The sequence below is a fragment of the Carassius carassius genome, chromosome 13 (genome assembly GCF_963082965.1).
Source record: "Carassius carassius chromosome 13, fCarCar2.1, whole genome shotgun sequence".
Classification (NCBI taxonomy): Eukaryota; Metazoa; Chordata; class Actinopteri; order Cypriniformes; family Cyprinidae; genus Carassius; species Carassius carassius.
Window position 1 is genome coordinate 22,167,622 of NC_081767.1, and position 19,922 is coordinate 22,187,543.

The 19,922-nt window shown below is 38.2% G+C and overlaps 1 protein-coding gene across 1 annotated transcript in view; it reads right to left on the bottom strand.

The window, feature by feature from the left end:
* LOC132156096 (multiple C2 and transmembrane domain-containing protein 2-like) overlaps positions 1-19,922 on the bottom strand; it is a 45,961-nt gene that overhangs the window by 16,974 nt on the left and 9,065 nt on the right. The window contains exons 5-17 of the mRNA XM_059564931.1: positions 18,172-18,314; positions 17,691-17,767; positions 17,477-17,588; positions 17,355-17,390; positions 14,862-15,032; positions 14,038-14,168; positions 13,426-13,612; positions 13,139-13,229; positions 12,903-13,005; positions 12,712-12,814; positions 12,519-12,620; positions 12,330-12,404; positions 11,949-12,068 (exon numbers count right to left, since the gene is read on the bottom strand). Coding sequence (XP_059420914.1) covers positions 11,949-12,068; positions 12,330-12,404; positions 12,519-12,620; positions 12,712-12,814; positions 12,903-13,005; positions 13,139-13,229; positions 13,426-13,612; positions 14,038-14,168; positions 14,862-15,032; positions 17,355-17,390; positions 17,477-17,588; positions 17,691-17,767; positions 18,172-18,314 — 1,451 coding nt within the window. The remainder of the gene's footprint in view (positions 1-11,948; positions 12,069-12,329; positions 12,405-12,518; positions 12,621-12,711; positions 12,815-12,902; positions 13,006-13,138; positions 13,230-13,425; positions 13,613-14,037; positions 14,169-14,861; positions 15,033-17,354; positions 17,391-17,476; positions 17,589-17,690; positions 17,768-18,171; positions 18,315-19,922) is intronic.

Genomic DNA, 19,922 nt, shown 5'->3' on the forward strand with positions numbered 1-19,922 from the left:
GAAATTTCTTCATTTCGTCCCCAACAGTGTGTATATGTGGAAGCATGCTGGATTTACATGCCTTTTTCCCAGTGCTAATAAAAACTCAACAGCAACATCTGGAAAAGTCTTCCCGATTTCAGTGCGAAGGCAGTGTCTGAAAGCCTTGAGTTAATAAGCAGAGTTACTGCTATTCCAATCCTACACTGCTCCTGCTAAACACGCTAGACTAATTCTCAACTAAGTGGTTTGCTTTTTATTAGTGCAGTGATTAAAGGAAAGGGAGGAGGAGATAAAAACTGACGTTAGTGTTAATTTATATTAAAGAAGAAATCCAGCTGAACACTGGTTTTCCTTTCAGACACAGTGATGTTTTACTGCTTGTTAAGTACAAACAGAATAGCTAATATTTAGCAAAAATCACATGTATGGGCTACAAAGCTACAAAGAACTAATCGGAACCTAGGCCTTTTTTTCTTCCCTTGCAGAGAACATACTGCTGGAACTAAGCCAATATTTTACATGAAACAAGTGACTAAACAAAATAAAATGTAAGAAAGGCCATGATTAAATTCTTCTGCAATTACAAGCAACTGCAGTCAAGCCTTTTCCATTTCATATGATAGTGACGAAAACAAATATCAAAGATGCTGACTTCTATAAGAGCAGAAACAACTTGATTACATTTTTTAACCAAGTATATCACAGTCAGTGTTGCCATGTCCACTTATGTGTATTAGGGCACTTTCATGTATAATTATGGGCAAAGACGGATTGTTATGTTTTTAGTTTTATTTCCAGAAAGTAGTCGTGTACTTGGGCTTATCTGGTGAAGTGAGTTATTTTGGGCTTGTTTTGTCAGACCCAGTTGATTGTTTTACTAGTGAGATCTGGCAACAATAAGCCCAGACTTTGGCTCGAGCCCAGACCACACAGACAGCAACTCAATCTAAAACCTTCTGATGACACAGCTCAATATCTCCAACATTGTGAGTTCCTCCAACCCACCGAAAAAAAGCATCGGACACAAGACAAGCATGTATACATTGCAGAGAGGCTACTGCATTGATAAAAATTGCTTAGATTGAAATATGTTGACTGTTCATGGAGGAAAAGATTACTTTGAATTATTCTAGAGTGTAGGTGATGGAGATGCTCTTTCTCCTCTCCTCAGGCACCAATAAGGACCACCAGAAGCCCGGGCTAGCAGGGGGTTACGAACTGCCTGATGGATATGTTTTAGTGTGCAGCTAATATGATTGAACTAAATGTATTTCTGAGGCCTCTCTAAACGATCCCCTGGTCAGAGGAATTCCTATACCTAATAATAAAGCACTCAGCGATTAAAAGTGTGAATAAAATAAGTCCTGGAGCCGAAGCCAGGCTGGCAGAAGTACACCACCCACGCTCTCCAGGGAGGGGTAGAGGAGAGCTATGGCAGGAACAAAAGGACAAAGACGCCCTCACTAAGAGTTTATACAATCCTGCAAATTGATTAAACGGCAAAGGGGTGGAGAGAGGCTACCAAATCAGACTACTTACTGACAGACTAAACACAAGTGGTGTGGAGGGCTGGGAAACAACACTCCACAGCTACTGCTAAATGTAAACAAGCATCACTGTGGGAGTGCAATAACCTCCATCCATCTGAATTTCAAAGTCAGAACATGTAGGAAAAAAAAAAATAATAATAATAATATATATATATATATATATATATATATATGCTATGTTCTGTATACATGCTGTACAGTGGGGTTCAAAATCTTGAGAGCACTAGTGAAAATGCTTATACTTAAATAGATTTTTTTGTTTTTCTTCATTACAGATCGCGTCACAAGCACAAACATTATTTAGGTTGAAATTATTAATGTGAATTTCAGAATGTCTTTTGCTTTAATTACAGCAGCGCTCAAGCTGCAAGAATTTTGTGTCAAACCTGTAAGCCATGTTCGCAAGTATGACTTAAGATAATCCAAAAAGCACACTGTGCATACTTTTTAAATGTTTTTTAAAGATGTCCTTCATGGTCACTGTATTTTGACCATTGTATTTCTCAAAAATACAGTAAAGAAAATTATATTGTGAAAAATTATTACAATTGATAATAAAAGATTTCTATATTATTACTTTTAAGCTGTAATGTGTTCTTGTGATTGCAAAGCTAAATTTGCTGACATATACTGATTTGACTATATATATATATATATATATATATATATATATAATATAATAATATAATATTCTAATACTTCTTAGATATAATTAGATTTTGAATCCCAGGTTTTTAATGGTCTCAGGATTTTGGAACCCACTGTGTAACTGCAGTACGTCCTGTATACAAAAGAACATAACAGTGACTAGCTAAAATAACCCAGAATTTATAAAGGGAGATTAGTTTAGCTAAAAGCATAAACACAGCAAGACAAACTGGGCTGGGATCATGTCCTATAAAGTTGGTGTTTGAATCTGAAGCAGTCGGGAGTCCATAAATACTTAAGAACTGAACAGATACGTGGGGAGAATTAGCAGGATAACACTCGACATAAATTGGATTGCTGTAAGATGCATATGAAAAATGCTAAACTGTTTTGAGCCATTACACGGTCTCAGTGGGTTTGATTTTTGTTACAATATAGATTTGAGGTGAATTAATAAGATATTAACCAATGTCTTCAATGACTGAGGAACACATTTTTAAGAAGCACTTTACATGGTTAACTTTGTTATGCATCTCAGAGCATTAATATTTAGATTTCTGAATTTCAACAGTGGGAAATCTATTATGTGTGTATCCTCTCAGAGCAAGTGAGCTCTAACTAAACCATGAGGGGACGTTTGAGGGTCTCTTGTGTCCCTCTCATGTATTTATCTTCCGCAGCAGCGAGACACAAACAACGGCAGCAGTGCCAGCCTGCCTTATGAGGGTCAGACGAAGGGCTGTGGACGGATGCCAGATTACATGAATGTATCTGTGCAAATCTAACAAGGCTGACTACTGGCTGCAGGCTTAATGCTTATGATTGTGTTCGAGAGAGCCGATGAAAGCGGGCAACTTTAATGTGAATAGAGGATCCTTGCAGCATTGCCACACTTTTCCCTTTCTCTGGATGTTTCCAAGGTGAAATGGAGGGTGAAGCGAGTAACCTACATGGTGTCTTGATTAAAATACAGAAAAATGACAACATTTACAGTGAACCAAAGGCTCCAGTGGCTACTACAGTCATGCATGTCTGCAAGAAGCAACAAAGACAAAAGAGAGATGCATGGGAAAGTTGTGTAAGATCAATAAGACATGCTGTGGTCAGATTGGAGAATTTAAGGATTCAGAACTGTGCAAATGTTGTGAGAGCTATCAGACTTATATTTCTAAACTAATATATCTATATTTAACAATATCTGTTATTTACCAAAATCACCTGCCCATCTACATATTGAAGACATTCAGGATTTAAAACTATGCAAATAAGCATGCATGAACGATTTGTTCTTTGCATGTGTCACGTGACTAATGAACAAAAGACTTGGAAGGTGAACTAATTAATACAGTTTTTTTTTTCTTACAATTTATCTTTGATTCACTTATTTGGAATATGAACAAATATTGCTCATGTAAACATGCATGAGGAATTTGGCTTTTGAAAGTTTAACTGACTTGAATAATGATCCGTTTATTCATTTTGCTGACCTCGATCACATGATACAGTCAGTTAAATGATCAGATCACTAGCAAATGGTGCAAAAGTAATCATGTTAAATATTTATATAATATTTCATCTATATTAAATAATTTCTGTTATTCATTAATATGCCCATCTGTCCAGACCAGAGACAAGATATTCACCAAAAAAACTTTTAAAAGTAGTTGTGTTTTTTCATTTTTAATTGATTTATTTTTTTAATATATGTTTTTTTATATATATACTATTATAATATTGCAGCATATTTTGGTGGCTAATTAATGTAATTAAAACATTTAATCTGTTAGAGTGTAAATTATTTCAAAATGGTCTCATCTGTCTATTGAAGATAATATTAACAATCATAAATTGTTACAAATAATTCTGAAATTAAGACAATTATATTTTATTTATAATTTCTTGTAAATAATAATTAATCTAATAATTCCCAATCGTGAACATACTGAAATAGATGTAGCTGTAGCATATAATTTGTGTTGGAATGTGATCCTGTAACCACACTGCAGACTGTGAGTGTATGATACATGTTTGTGATTCACAGCAACAGCCGGCTGGACTGTGGCTCATGTCCTTATCAGTGGAGCGCTGGAGTGGACTGTGCGCCCAGAGGGAAAGAGGGCAAAAAAGAGAGCGAGAGAGGAAGAGATAAAGCCTCTCTGTAACCGGCAGTGTCGAGACCTGCGTACAGATCCCTGTGGTGCCTGTCAGCGACTGGCATGTCGACCCCACCCCGCCGCACTGGCCACCAGTGTTTAATCCATGTTGGAAGCGTTAACATTCAGCGACCTCACGGGTGACAGATCTGCCATGCGAGCCTTCTCCCCTGGGGCGGGCGGCACCCAGAGTGTCAGCTCAGCTCACGGAAGCTCAAACACTCATGCATACGTCACGGCCAGCCTGGGGAGAGTTGTCCTCTGTGACTGTGGAGGTGGCGAGCGTGTTAGTGTTGGTCATTACAACATGCAAATGCACACAGACATGTGCATCAGGGTTAAAGACGGAGCATGTTTGTTCGGCGGCACAAATAGGCAAAAAATAATGCAGCCTGCAAGCTGTTTAGCTAAAGCATGTTTATGCACAGATGGAACAAGAATATTAAAAATATGCACAAATTATGCAAAGCAAACAATGAATATGTAAACATGCAAAGCGCACATTTAAGTGAGTGATCAAAAATCTTTACTCATAAGTAGAGAGAATAATCATTAAACAGACAGACGAAGGGAGGAGGTGTCAGGGGTGCTACTGTCAGCATGAAGGATAAGAGGGATGCACACGGGGTCAGGGCAGACTCGGCGTTGAGCCCCAGGAGCGGTACAATGACACAGAGCATACACATCTCAATAACAACACTGACACTGTCAAATCTCCAGCCATCACTGCACTGTTAGCGGCCGCTCAAATCTAGTTCTTTAATTATTAATCCCTTCCTCCAGAGATTCAAGAAGAGCCCATGCACATATATCACTATCAAGAGTTTGCCCTTCTGTCATACTCGCAGCACAAGCTCCCTGACACAGCGGGACTCACACACACGTATGCACACAGTCGCTTCAATGTAGCTGTCCAGGGAAACTTTCCGAGTGAAGGTGAGGGACAAAGAAAACCCAGGCAGACAAAGATCTAACACAGAGACTAGGACTGTCAATCAATTAAAACATTTCAGTGAATCAAGTACATTATGTCCATAAAATAATCAAATGCATTGCATATTTAAATATTTGGTGAGGAAAGCCTCAAATCACAGTACTTTAAGGGACATTTCAGCCCAAAAAATGAAAATCCGGTCATTGTTTACTCAACCTAATCAGTATGACTTTCTTTTTATTGTGATATAATTTTGAGACATATATGATGCATTAGTTTATTTTGTCTATAAAGTAGAACTCTGTGGTAACCAAAACAATTTGTTTACCACTATTCTGCAAAATATCTTACAGTCATTTAGGTTTCGAACGGCATGAGGGTGAATAAATGACAAAATTGACAGAAGGCATTTAAATGTAATTTTCATATATTATTGTTGGATGTTGTATGCAAATGTTCTCTTCAATGTATTGTTTACTCTCATCCATCACAGAAGTATCAATATAACATAAACCTTTATTACTATTAAATTGCTACATTTAATTAACATTTGTATTTTCTATTTATTTATTCTCTATAATATTTCATTGTGATTGCTCAATTAAAGCATTCAAAGGACATATATTCGGTAGGTCTCGTCCTTAACACCCTACTTTTTTTTTGACTAGCAAGATGGACAATAAATTATTACACGTTTACGGATGTCTAAGGCAATTATGTTTTGCTGCTTTAGTGTCCAGCACCATGTTTTTAAAATGCAGTGTCAGGTTTAAACAGTTCAACTTTATAGACATGTCTTAAGACCCCATAAGATACGCTGACAGTGATCTCATAAAAAACCTTACTCAAATTAAAAAGAAAAGAAAAAAAAATAATCCTTGTTAGGGAATTAAAGTATTAATATTTTAGTGCATATTTTTTATGTAATTAACTGTACTAAATTAACATTAGATTGACAGCCCTAGCACAGACAGGAGGTGCAATACAGCAAAACCCATCAATTTCAGAACATCATTGCGTTTTCCAGAGGACATTACACGAGTTAACGGGAATAACGAATCAGATCGTGGAAATACTGGTAATCATTCTAAACCTGGCTGTCCCAGCAAGCCAGTTAATAGCTTAGACCGTGCCTGCCACTTTATAGCATCCCCTCAGGACCCAGAAACCTGCGCAGACCCCGTCCTGCTATCATGTGGCACTGGCCATTCTGTTAGACAGAAACAGGAAGAGAGAGAGAGAGAGAGAGAGAGAGAGAGAGAGAGAGAGAGAGAGAGAGAGAGAGAGAGAGAGACAGAGAGAGAACGCTCCGTCACAGCTGCCAACTGTGTTTACAGCTGCACAGCATCATACATTCATCAGATGCCATCTTTACAGTCTGTGATGTGTAGCAATCAGCATTTCACAGCCTGTCAAATGATGTCGAAAGCGCTTACTACCTGGCAGTGTCAATATATATATATATATATATATTTCACAAACACACACACACACAAACACACGTCCAGGTTTTCCTTTCTAGTCCAGACTACTGACAGACGAAGCAAGCTCATATGTTAAAATATTAATTCTACTTAAATACTTAAATACACTCTAATGACAGCAAAGCTCCAAATCTTTTTTCCTCACCCTTCGATCCCTTTCATCTTTCTTGAAAATGCTTGAAACTAAAGAGTTCAGAAGAAGCAAATTTGGCCAGTTAATGCCTGGATGGGTAATGCTCATTTAGCCTGTGGTGGAAAGTTTTTGGAGTCTGTTTTTCTCTGTTTAATGCTTACCATCAAGAATTGCCATCGGAGTGCTCTCAACTCATACCTGTTCTTATCATCGGCCCCTGAAAGTGTGTGTGAGCATGCATGTTTCGACAGTGCTGTAGCTCCATCTACAGGTCAAAGTGAGACGTGCAGCAGGGAACTCTGTGTAACCCCTCTGCAGTCTCCACTGATGTATGCCACATTCATCTTTCTCAGTCTAAGTGCAAGCCACATCTAAAAAGTGGTATTTTATAAAGATTGTATCTATCATGGCCCTCCTTCTTACACTCCTTGTAGTTGTTTGACTTAAAAAGTGCTTTTTCTAGGCTCATTACTGTTGCATAAACAAACAATAAAAATACGTATGTAAGCAGTCTGTCTGGTTACGAGCACAGGCTGCATGCTTTTGGGAGAGTTTTATATCAAGAGTTTTTTTGCAAATGCATATGAAGATACTCCTAATGAGACCGGTAATGTTGAAAAACAGTGCCTTGGGTGGACATGCATGAAAAATTTAAAGGAACATTTACAGGGGCATTTATGCAAAAAGAAATGGGCGAACCACAGTTTTTCTTTCTTTTTTTTTAAACACAAACCTCACAAGATTTTGAAGAAGAACAGCTATGTTTTTTGAAGATGTTTTATATTTAATTAAATGCCATTTTAAAATTTAAAATGAAAGATTACACTTTTAGGCTGTCCTTTTTACTGTCTGATCATACAATTAAGTTCTAAATAAAGTGTACATCATTGTAAGGTTTGGGTTAGGATTAGGTTTTAGTGTAGGGTTAGTTGCTTGTAATTGTGTATAATTTACTACTATTATAGTACATGTAACATGTATAACAAGCAAACTAAAATATTTATTAAAAAACACATTTAATTAATTCAATCATTATATATTTATCTTAATCACTATATAATGATCTTATGGTCTTATTTCTTATAATTAGATATCTCATGCAATTTTAGTTTTTTTTTTTTTTAGCTGTATTATCCTCGCTGGAAATTTGCAGTGACTTTTGTTTCTGATTGCGATTAGGACATTAGGTGATTCTGATCATCCTGTACAAAGACTTAAAATACAAAAGCCATTCATAGTAACAAAGGACAAATTAATCAACTAGGGACATTACAGGGGAACTTACAGTAAGTTAAACTTAACTTAACTATATGTTACATTTGCCTCCTTCTGAGGTCCAATCAAACTTTCTTTCCATAACAAAGAATAAATTATTATACAATATAGAAAAGTTGTGCGCATATATACACATGCACCCACACACATAAAGTATTTCCCACTCTCCACAGATCAAAGCTGTGTTTTGCAAGACGGAGTGTGTATATGTGCTCTGCTGTGTGCAGGTCGGGGTGGTGACCTCTGGGATTTCCAGCACTGGGGTGGGAGTGTGTTCCGGGAACAGGCACTGCCTATGCAACCTACAGACCTGGACAAAGAAACCGCAGCACCGCAAATGCATTATAAGTTGTGTTCAGTGTAAAAGCTAAAGGACAGAGACTCCACTGACTCTATGAATAATGTATTGTAATGTATTTTAAATATATGTTTGTAAAGTGAATAGTATCCACTCTTCACTGCTTACTTTGTGTACAACCCGAATTCCGGAAAAGTTGGGACGTTTTTTAAATTTTAATAAAATGAAAACTAAAGGAATTTCAAATCACATGAGCCAATATTTTATTCACAATAGAACATAGATAACGTAGCAAATGTTTAAACTGAGAAATTTTACACTTTTATCCACTTAATTAGCTCATTTAAAATTTAATGCCTGCTACAGGTCTCAAAAAAGTTGGCACGGGGGCAACAAATGGCTAAAAAAGCAAGCAGTTTTGAAAAGATTCAGCTGGGAGAACATCTAGTGATTAATTAAGTTAATTGATATCAGGTCTGTAACATGATTAGCTATAAAAGCTTTGTCTTAGAGAAGCAGAGTCTCTCAGAAGTAAAGATGGGCAGAGGCTCTCCAATCTGTGAAAGACTGCGTAAAAAAATTGTGGAAAACTTTAAAAACAATGTTCCTCAACGTCAAATTGCAAAGGCTTTGCAAATCTCATCATCTACAGTGCATAACATCATCAAAAGATTCAGAGAAACTGGAGAAATCTCTGTGCGTAAGGGACAAGGCCGGAGACCTTTATTGGATGCCCGTGGTCTTCGGGCTCTCAGACAACACTGCATCACTCATCGGCATGATTGTGTCAATGACATTACTAAATGGGCCCAGGAATACTTTCAGAAACCACTGTCGGTAAACACAATCCGCCATGCCATCAGCAGATGCCAACTAAAGCTCTATCATGCAAAAAGGAAGCCATATGTGAACATGGTCCAGAAGCGCCGTCGTGTCCTGTGGGCCAAGGCTCATTTAAAATGGACTATTTCAAAGTGGAATAGTGTTTTATGGTCAGACGAGTCCAAATTTGACATTCTTGTTGGAAATCACGGACGCCGTGTCCTCCGGGCTAAAGAGGAGGGAGACCTTCCAGCATGTTATCAGCGTTCAGTTCAAAAGCCAGCATCTCTGATGGTATGGGGGTGCATAAGTGCATACGGTATGGGCAGCTTGCATGTTTTGGAAGGCTCTGTGAATGCTGAAAGGTATATAAAGGTTTTAGAGCAACATATGCTTCCCTCCAAACAACGTCTATTTCAGGGAAGGCCTTGTTTATTTCAGCAGGACAATGCAAAACCACATACTGCAGCTATAACAACAGCATGGCTTTGTCGTAGAAGAGTCTGGGTGCTAACCTGGCCTGCCTGCAGTCCAGATCTTTCACCAATAGAGAACATTTGGCGCATCATTAAACGAAAAATACGTCAAAGACGACCACGAACTCTTCAGCAGCTGGAAATCTATATAAGGCAAGAATGGGACCAAATTCCAACAGCAAAACTCCAGCAACTCATAGCCTCAATGCCCAGACGTCTTCAAACTGTTTTGAAAAGAAAAGGAGATGCTACACCATGGTAAACATGCCCCGTTCCAACTATTTTGAGACCTGTAGCAGAAATCAAAATTGAAATGAGCTCATTTTGTGCATAAAATTGTCAACTTTCTCAGTTTAAACATTTGCTATGTTATCTATGTTCTATTGTGAATAAAATATTGGCTCATGTGATTTGAAAGTCTTTTAGTTTTCATTTTATTAAAATTTAAAAAACGTCCCAACTTTTCCGGAATTCGGGTTGTACTACGTTCCAAGCATACAGGCCTACATTATAAATTAAACGGCTGACATGACTACGAAAACATGGATTGGATGAGAAAACGTAGAGAGAAAAGCACGGTCTCCTCTAATTACACTCTTTTTAGAGACAAGCATCTGTCAATGTCTGACTCTATTACCTTATTACCGCAGCCTACAGATATACATACACCCATACTGCGAGAGAAAGACAGATATGTGTGTGTTAACCCTTGAGGGTAACATGCCGTTTTATAGATGCCGTGCAATATGTATGGTAATTAAACATAATGAGAGAAAAAGTGAAATTGCTCTTTACAGCCTAAAAATGGCCCAGTTGAGATTCATCCCTCAGTCTGTTGTTTCTAAAGCCTGGACGATTTACACAGGTGCCCTATTTTCATTTTTCATGTCATCTCCATACCTCAGCATTACCTGCACAGCTCTGAACGCAGTGGTGTGGAAACAGGCCACATGCTAGTGGAGATGAGATGATATTATTTCTATTCTCAACCCAACATGTGCAGACAATGATAGGGCCGGCAACAGGACGTCCCATGCCTCTTCCCAGCTTGACACCCCGTCTCCTCAGGTGGATGGGTGCACACACCTCCAATGACTCCCCTTCGGGGGGCACTGCTCATTCCAGTAGTGAGCTGCAGCGGCACGGGACACTGCAGATTACACTACGGCTCCAAGAAAGCCTCTAAAAATAACTTGTGCTTGTGTGTTATAGCACGACTTAAAACGCTTCCTACTTGGCTACAATAACACACAGCACTGCATGCTGGGACACACTGGAAGGGCTCACACATTAGAGTTTAGTCTAGCACACACTACCTACCATCTTTGCCATCATGTAAAATTAATAAGATTTAAAAAAATATATATATAAAAAAAGAAAACAGATATTAAATTGTAACAATATTTCACAGTCTTATTGTTATTACTGGATTTTTGATTAAATGCAGCATTGGTGAGTCTTACCAATCCCGAACTTATGAATGGTAGTGTATGTAACAAACAGATCCAAGGATAAAAGCAATCCTGATTCTACTTTGCCACACTTTTTTGAATTTTTTGCTATTGTTTAATTGACAGGAAGCAATTCAAACCTGAATGGTGCACACAAGTACCAGAGTGTAATGTGACCAGAGCATATTCACTCCTTTTTTCAACTGACATGAAATGATTGTAATGGAATCAATACGTGTCCTAAACCAGATTCAAATCTGAATCTCTCAAATAAGCAACGGAGCTCAATGTACTCAGTGTACATATGCTCCTTTATGCCACTGTTGAACTGACAAGAATGTAATTTTAACAGTATCTGGACATGACTAAGTCAAGATTTAAACCTAAAACTCCCACATGACCACAGAAAATGGAGTACGTGTTAACCCCTAAGCCACAACTCCAAACACATTTCACCAATTCCAGTAAAACACACACTTCCTATTTTTTAGAAAATCCTAAAAAAATAAAAAAAAATTCTCCTTTGAGGATTAAGTTGTGGTGGGTGTTCGATAAAAGTTATTTATTAAAAAATGGATGGCTGCACCCTGACAGAGCAGGGCCGAATGAGCACAGTGAAAAGTTCCTATTAAGGAGCAGAGCGTTTTCTTCAAAGAGGGATTACACAGATGCGTTCTCTAACCTCAGGTTACTAAAAGGGCCACAGAGTTGAAATCTTGTAAACAGTGGTATGAAGTCTTACCAGGAAAGCTGTAATACTCCTTCGCTTGTTCTCCCAGTGGAAGCAGCTATTAATATACTGCAGCATATAGAGAATGACCATGCTGATCTTCCTCACTCGATAGATATTACGTGCTAAAAGCTAATGGGGACAAAGCAGTAGTTAGCAAGATGCGCCTGAGGACGTAATGCTCACAACATGACATTCACTCAGGTGTAAAGAGGCTTTTAAACTGAAGGTTCATTAGTGTTAAATATTAATGTCAAGTCATCTTTGGGGTCTAAAGAGCTTCAGGCGGTGCACATAATGAGTCTCTAAAGGTGCCAACAACAAACCTAATATTAAAAGAAAGTAGAAAATATGGTGCCAAATTATGCTGTAATCGTTGTCGATAAAGCTCACCTTTTTGTTAAACTTTGGGTTGTCCTCTGCAAACTTTGTTTCCTTCGGATTGAAGGTTTTCACACCTGCTCTGATCTATTTAAGAAAAAAATATAAAAAATTTGAATGATCTTTTCAGTAAAGGCTAGCTGGTATAATCCATATTATTCATAAATAATCTATTAAATTTATTTAATATGATGCACTTACAGGGTTGTAGAGAACATTCAACTCCAATGTGATGCTTCCTTTGGTTGTCCTTGATAGATTATTATTCTTCAGCATTCTGGTTATTTCTTGGCCATTAGAAACCTAAAGGCAAATAGTGGTCATGTATGTTAATATTGGCATGATTTAAAAATGCATAGCAATGATTACAAAAAATATGCTGTGTGGTATTTACAGTCAACAAAGGAATGGCCACTTTTCCCAGGACGTCTGGAGCTTTGTCCCCATCATCATGAAAGACCGTGAGCACCAGAACATCATGGATGTCCTTAATGGGACTTAGGAGATACCAAAATCAGTGTGATATCATTACCATGAACATGCATATTGATACAACAAGATATCTACAACATCGATATAACTTACAATGTTAGGGCTGTTCTCCATTCAGGATTCAGGGTTTTGGATATGGTGTGAGTTTGCATTTTGCTATTACCAAGCTCAAGAGTACAAAAAGGGTCACATTTACCTGATGAAGTGAAGAGATTTGAACATTATCATGATTGAATAAATCTTTATAATAGGATAGACTGTACTTAATAAGTCTACAATATTCCCTACATACATTATGCTATTATATTTAATACAAATACCATACGTACCACTCATATCTGATGGAAGATCTGTGGCTTTTATTAACTTGATTTGAAGATAGCCAACATCCTTCAAGTCCCACAGACAGTTCATCAATTTCTGTAAAAAAAAATTATAATTTGATTTTAATGACATTTTTATCTTTAAAAAAAATAATATAATCATATAAAAGTACAAATAAACAAGTTATACAGATGACAAATAATTTACATGTTGCAAGGTAACAAAACATAAAAAGGATTAAATAAAAACAAATCTAAAAAAGAAACCTAAAATAGCCCAATGTAATACTCACAAATTTCTCCTGCGTCTCCCGAAGGGTTGTGGGGTCATCTAATGGAGCAGACTGGATGTCTGAGATGGACGCACCAGAACATGGAGTCAGAGTGACCAAAAACACCAGTTTGCCTTTGTTTGGGTCCAGCACACAAGTATATAACTGCCTCTGCTTGACAGGAAGTCTGATCAGGTCAATATCTAGCCTGTGAAGAGTCATCAGTGAACAGACATGTGCAGTGGGACTGTTAGCTGTGTTGGTGATAGTAAAAGTGAATTACTATTACAAAATACCATTGCAAAAAAAAAAAAATTGTAATGTAAATCATATGTAAATTACACATGCCCTAATTGTTCAGCTTTCCTTTTAAGATATCATAGCTTACTTCTACAGTTGTGTTACTGGATCACCTGTATTTGAAATGTCATATTACTATACCATAGGCACATTCTTCAAATTTCATTTGATAGCATGCATCCTGAAATACATTATACTTGGGCACTTTATCTTATTTCTCTCTGCCTAGAGGACAACTGAAGAGAAGATTGGCACATCTTACCCCACTCTCCCCTCTTTTTGAAACCTTGTAAACTTTCGAAATAGTATGCAGTGTCTTTCCAGCAAACTTACTCTCCCCAGCACTCTTCTGACTTCCTGCCCCTCTTGCAACAGACCTCCACCATGAGATTCTCCTGAGCATCCTGGAACTTGTTAAAGTCGAAAGACTGTCTCCACTGCGGGTTTGCCTTAATGCACAGATTCTGAGACGGACCGAAAGATAGACAAGAAGGAAAGAGAGAGAGGAAGTTGTATCAATTTTAAGGCACTCTCAAAACTGAGACAGCTAGCATGACAGGTGAATTAAGAATTATTCAGTAAGATTTCAATAAGACGTGGTGGAGAGGATAGGCAGCCATCTTCTGGAGAACACATCCTCTCTTCTCGCTGGGATTATAATCTCTGACAGCATCCAATTAGAACTAGTTTTGTTCAACAAGCAAACATGCCCAAACAGAGCCAGGGGGACACGAGAATACAAGACTAGCTTGTTGGGACCATTGAGGGGGGACGTAGATGAGCAAGGCATTCTGAGTATGCAAATGAGCCGACTAAGACATGGTAACAGAAGCATCAGGAGAGACGCCCTGCCAGACACGGCTGATCTAATGAGGAGCCTCCTCTGTCACCAGAGCAGAGAAGTCTGGGAGAAGGGATTCGAAAGAGGGGGAAGAGGAGAAAGGAAGGTGTGTAAAGTGAACGAGAATATGTATGTGAACTACTGAGGAAGTATGGGAGGAAGGAGAGGGAAGGGCTTAATGAGGTAATGAGAGAAACACAGAACAGAGGTTTAGAAACAAAGAAAGAGATGAGCTAAGATGCGATGATGTAATGAGCACTGCTAAAAGAGAAATTAAGAGAAGCGAAAAGATAAAGGGAGAGAGGGATGCTCTCACCTTGCTCCTGACCCTCTGGTCTCCCACTCTGAAGCGTACGTAGACGTCTCCCTGACCACAGTCGGGCATGTCTTGGCCTTCAAACAGGACGACGGTGTAAATTCCAGTCCAAACCTGATTCTTCTGTCCACACGTGAACCGCCCAACCTGCGCCTGGCTAACGGGCTGTCCCTGGAACAGCCAACACATACACAAATCTTCTAGTTTAGGCCAACGCTTCATTCTCGGTTCATCTTACATTTGTTGGTTCTAAACATACTTTTACCATTTGCAAACTTAAACATTCAGTTTTCGGTGTGCTTAATGTAGTTGCTATAAATTCTGTAAATACTTAAATATGTTACCAAGGAAACTAATTGTACTTGGCTCAGATAGATGAGATTTTTATGTAATTGGGAGAATAATTTGTGATAGTCATGAAAAAGTGAAGAAATGTTTTTTTTATCATATGCCATCATTTTACAGAAATAGAGCAGTTATTAAAGTATAGATGTCATGTATAGTTTCCAGCTATTAGTCAGTAAGATTTTTTTCTATGTTCTTGAAACAGGTCTCTTATGCTCACCAAGGCTGCGTATATGAGCAAAAATTACGATACAAAGAGTAAAAGTGTAAAATCTCATTATTAAAATTTCAAATAACTGCTTTAGATTTTATTTCAGAAATGGTCTGTCAGTGTTCAAATTTGCTAGTAAAAGCAAGGGGAACAAGTAAAACATGTTTCTCCTACTGTAAATAAATGTGGCATCTTAATAAAATAATACTTTTTGTACATTTTTGTAACAAAATATATTATTCAATAACAGCTTCTAAAGACCGCTTGATGAAATGTGCAGGTGATCCCGGCACCTCGGAGTAAAAAAAAAAAAAAAACAGGTCCATCAACAAGACTACAGATGGATAAATACACAGTACAGAGATGACTTGGGGGTTGATAGCCCTGCACTTAAAAAAAAAAAAAAAAAACCCATCCGGAAGAGGTTGGTCTGTTCTGCCAGTAATCACAGACCAGAGAGCTGTTTTCCCACCTGGCTGCTTAGAGAGTGTGACTGAGCCTGTCCGCCTTTAGAATCACACACACACATACACGGGACAGCAGACAAACCAACATTAACATTTAATGTAATGGCCACATCTCCATAAACAAGCCTCTTTAAAGAGAGAGAGAGCGAGGGACAAGTGGGGTAGTTATAGAGGGAGCAGAGAGAGAAATATAATATCCATCCAAGCCAAGTCTTCCCAAGTGTTTATTTTGGACAAATTTGTGATCTCTGTGGCCAATAAAACAATTCCGCTTAAGAGTAAGTGGCCCCTAAAGAGAGGCTATTCCTGGTGCTAAAAGAGCTGGGGGATTGCCTCCATATGGTGGAGCAGCACGGGGACAAGGGGACAAGCCCAAAGTGCTGTCTGTCCACAGCTGTGATATTACATCCCAACATCTGGGTTATAGCTCACCGTGCCTGGGAATGAGTCATCACACATATCCTCAGCATCTTACACTGGCATAGTGCCTCAAAGACCACACACACACACTCCAGACACTGTCAGGAAGAAGAACCACATGCTATGTGCCAATACTGTTGCCGTTTCCATCTCAAAGAGAGTGTGGCATGGCTGTGAAGAGGGAAGTGTGATAGAGGAGGAGAGGTAAGAAATGAGAGACATGTTCTGCCTCTACTGACAGACGTCAAATAGAACTCGATCTCAGTTGTTTTATGTAAAGTAGTTTTATATTTATTTATTGACCTTTAATTTGTGATACCATAATTACTGATATTTTTAAGATTCAACTTTTAAATCAAGATTCTGTCTACAAATCGAACAAGAGTCATATCTAAACTTGTATAATGAGTTTTTGTTCATATTTTGTATTTATAGTCCACACAGGCCATAACGTATATAGTATACAGACTTTTATTCTAATGCTTTAAGTTTAACTGATATAAATTTCAACGCTGGGCATAAATACAGTATACTGAACGTAAATTCTCTGCGACGGCACCCCACTCTACAGTAGAATGCGGAAGAGATTTGCTTATCGCTGCGAGGAAAGTAAACTCCCATCTATGAAGTGACCTGCACAAAATGCAAAACAGACTTGTGCTTTGTTAAAATCACACTGATGCATTTACTTTAGAAATCTTGGATTGTTTCAGTGCATCAGACAGCCGCAGCCACTAACAAAAGTTTCTCACTCTATTGAAGTTCTGTCATTTTTAACTAAGTGAAAGTGAAATAAGTCAAGAAACTTGAGTAAATGTACAGAACATCAGTGAAGTGTATGTGGGGAAGATGCTGAGGATCTACTGCCCTCCGGTGGACAGATGCGATACATGAATACAATTACTGCTGTGATATTTTTAATAAATAAGATTGTGGCTTATTGCATTTAAACAATGTATTCTGTGTATTTCGGACAGGTAACTTTTTATTCTTGTAGGCAGATGGAACACCTGAACAGACGTTATATGGTCAATATATAGAATAACATACCTTATTAAAGCTTCCCCTTCTTCTTAGAAGCCACTTCTGAAAAATCAATGACAAATGAAAATTCTGTTAGAAAACCACTTGACTCTTCCCACTAAAGTAAGCGTTTTTTTTAGGGGCCGTACATTTCGTTTGGCAGGTTCCTCTCTGATGGACAGGCAGGCTTCGAGAATGATCACTCCCATATCAGTCTCCGCACTGTTGGGGTCCTCCAGAGGTAGTGTGATTGGAATTATTCTGCAGAGAGCAAATTCACTCAACTTTATCAGTTCGTCTGTCATTATCTGTAATTACCAGAGAAACTTTACCAGCACGACGTCATGACAAAGTTTTCCTCACCTGTCCAACTCCAGTTTATAAAGAGGAAAGCCGCTTGATCCCATGAAGTCATTGGATCTGAGGTCACGATCATATACCTGCATCAGTCATAATTGCGAGATGATGATATGACTATTAGTCCTACAAAAGTTTATATAGTGTTTAATAACCAGATTTGTTGTTTTACGATCAAATTATTTCAAAGGATAATAAATATGTAAAAAAAATTCTTCCCTATTAGGTGTTTTGAATATATATATTTTGCTTACATATTCGGAATAAATAGTTTTGAACAAATATTTGTCCCAAACAGAGATCAAAGAACCGATGGTGTAGTAGAATAAAATTGGTGTAATAAAAATGTATTCCAATCTTCCAACAAAACTCCCTCCAACTCTGAGATAACATTTTTTTATTCTACATTAGAATTAATAAAAGAGATACTGAACTTCATAATTCAACAATTGTTTGAAATATGTAATAGTGTAAACACGTCACAAACCTTAAGATGAAGAGTCTGATCCAGGTCTCTGATGGGAATGGAAAATAATTCATTCCAGATGGGATTCAGGTTCTTGTTGATGACTTTGCTTTTGTAGATGTTTTTGCCATCTAATTTGAATTTGACGAATGGGTCGCTTGTACCTGTTGAAAACAAACAGTTAAAGATGTTATTTTAAAAAAAGAATCTTCTGCATGCAATACGTTCATCTCAATCATATTTGTTGTGCTTGTGTTTTGCATAATGCTTGCAAATGATTTTGCAGATGCAGGGAACAAGTTTAAATGTGTTTATTTATTTAGTGGTGATCAACACCACAAATGCTGTTGATTGAGCTTTATTCATATTGAACCAGGAACATTTATTTAATGACAAAACATAGTGGAAAGTGGTTTTATATCATCAAACTGTACAAGCACTCAGATACAGTCTTGCAGACACTGAATAATCCAGAAGACTCATTATTTAGGTGACATTTCTTAGCGTAGAGAGGCGAACGTTTTGTCTCTTTCAGAGTGATGGGAGCTGGCTGACTGTGAAAGAGTAAAAATAACAGCCAGAGTGAATCAGTTCATTTAATACCGGTGCATTAAAACCCCAGAAACTGGGAGCAAGCAAAGTTAATCCCCAAAGCCTGTTAAGAAAGTCTGCCTTGAGTCTGTCTGAGAGAGGGGAGGGAAAGTGGTCCGTCTTTGTCTATGCTGTGGTATGCAGATTGGCTGGTAAGAAAAAGAAAAAAAAATATGAGAGAGAAAGAGCCCATCACTTCATTTATATGGATGGATAAAGGAGTGCTTGAGAGAACCTGCGGGGAGCCTAGAATCACATGACAAAAGCCCTGCGGGGACGGGCTGTCAGGCCTGTCAACTCGCCTCTCCAAATGAACATCTCCAGGAGGCAGCTCCTCCCTGCCAGCCGCTGACAAGGAAACCCCAGGCAGCTTGACAGGAGGAATGGAGCTCCAGCAGCAAAACGGTGATGGTGGAAATTAACAGAAGGAAAATGGAGGATGGCGAAAATGGAGGGAGGAGACTCACGGGCCGCTTTTCCGATGTAGTGTCATTTGAGGAGCGACCCGGGCGTTAAATTGCAAATATAGGTGCTGGAAAAGGCACGAGAGGTGGACTGTGTCACCATCGTCAACGCTGTCATGTCGGACCAAGTGAGGACTCAACTAATATATATATATATATATATATATAGAGAGAGAGAGAGAGAGAGAGAGAGAGAGAGAGAGAGAGAGAGAGAGAGAGAGAGAGAGAGAGAGAGAGAGAGAGAGAGAGAGAGAGAGAGAGAGAGAGAGAGAGAGAGAGAGAGAGAGAGAGAGAGAGAGAGAGAGAGAGAGAGAGAGAGAGAGAGAGAGAGAGAGAGAGAGAGAGAGAGAGAGAGAGAGAGAGAGAGAGAGAGAGAGAGAGAGAGAGAGAGAGAGAGAGAGAGAGAGAGAGAGAGAGAGAGAGAGAGAGAGAGAGAGAGAGAGAGAGAGAGAGAGAGAGAGAGAGAGCAAAAAATAAAAAAATCATAAAATAAAAATAACTCTATAAAGGTTTTTGTGTCTAATAATGATTAATATTATATTTAAAAGAAAAGAAAAGAAACATCTAAAAAGCTTTCGATTTTAAAGTTAAAGCTTTCCCTTCTTCAGTCTAAATACTGAATATATCACCAAACAGTTGAGAACATGGCTCTTATAACTGCATGAACTACAATTTAGATATCTGGCATGATTTAGACAGGAAGACCATTTAGTCTGC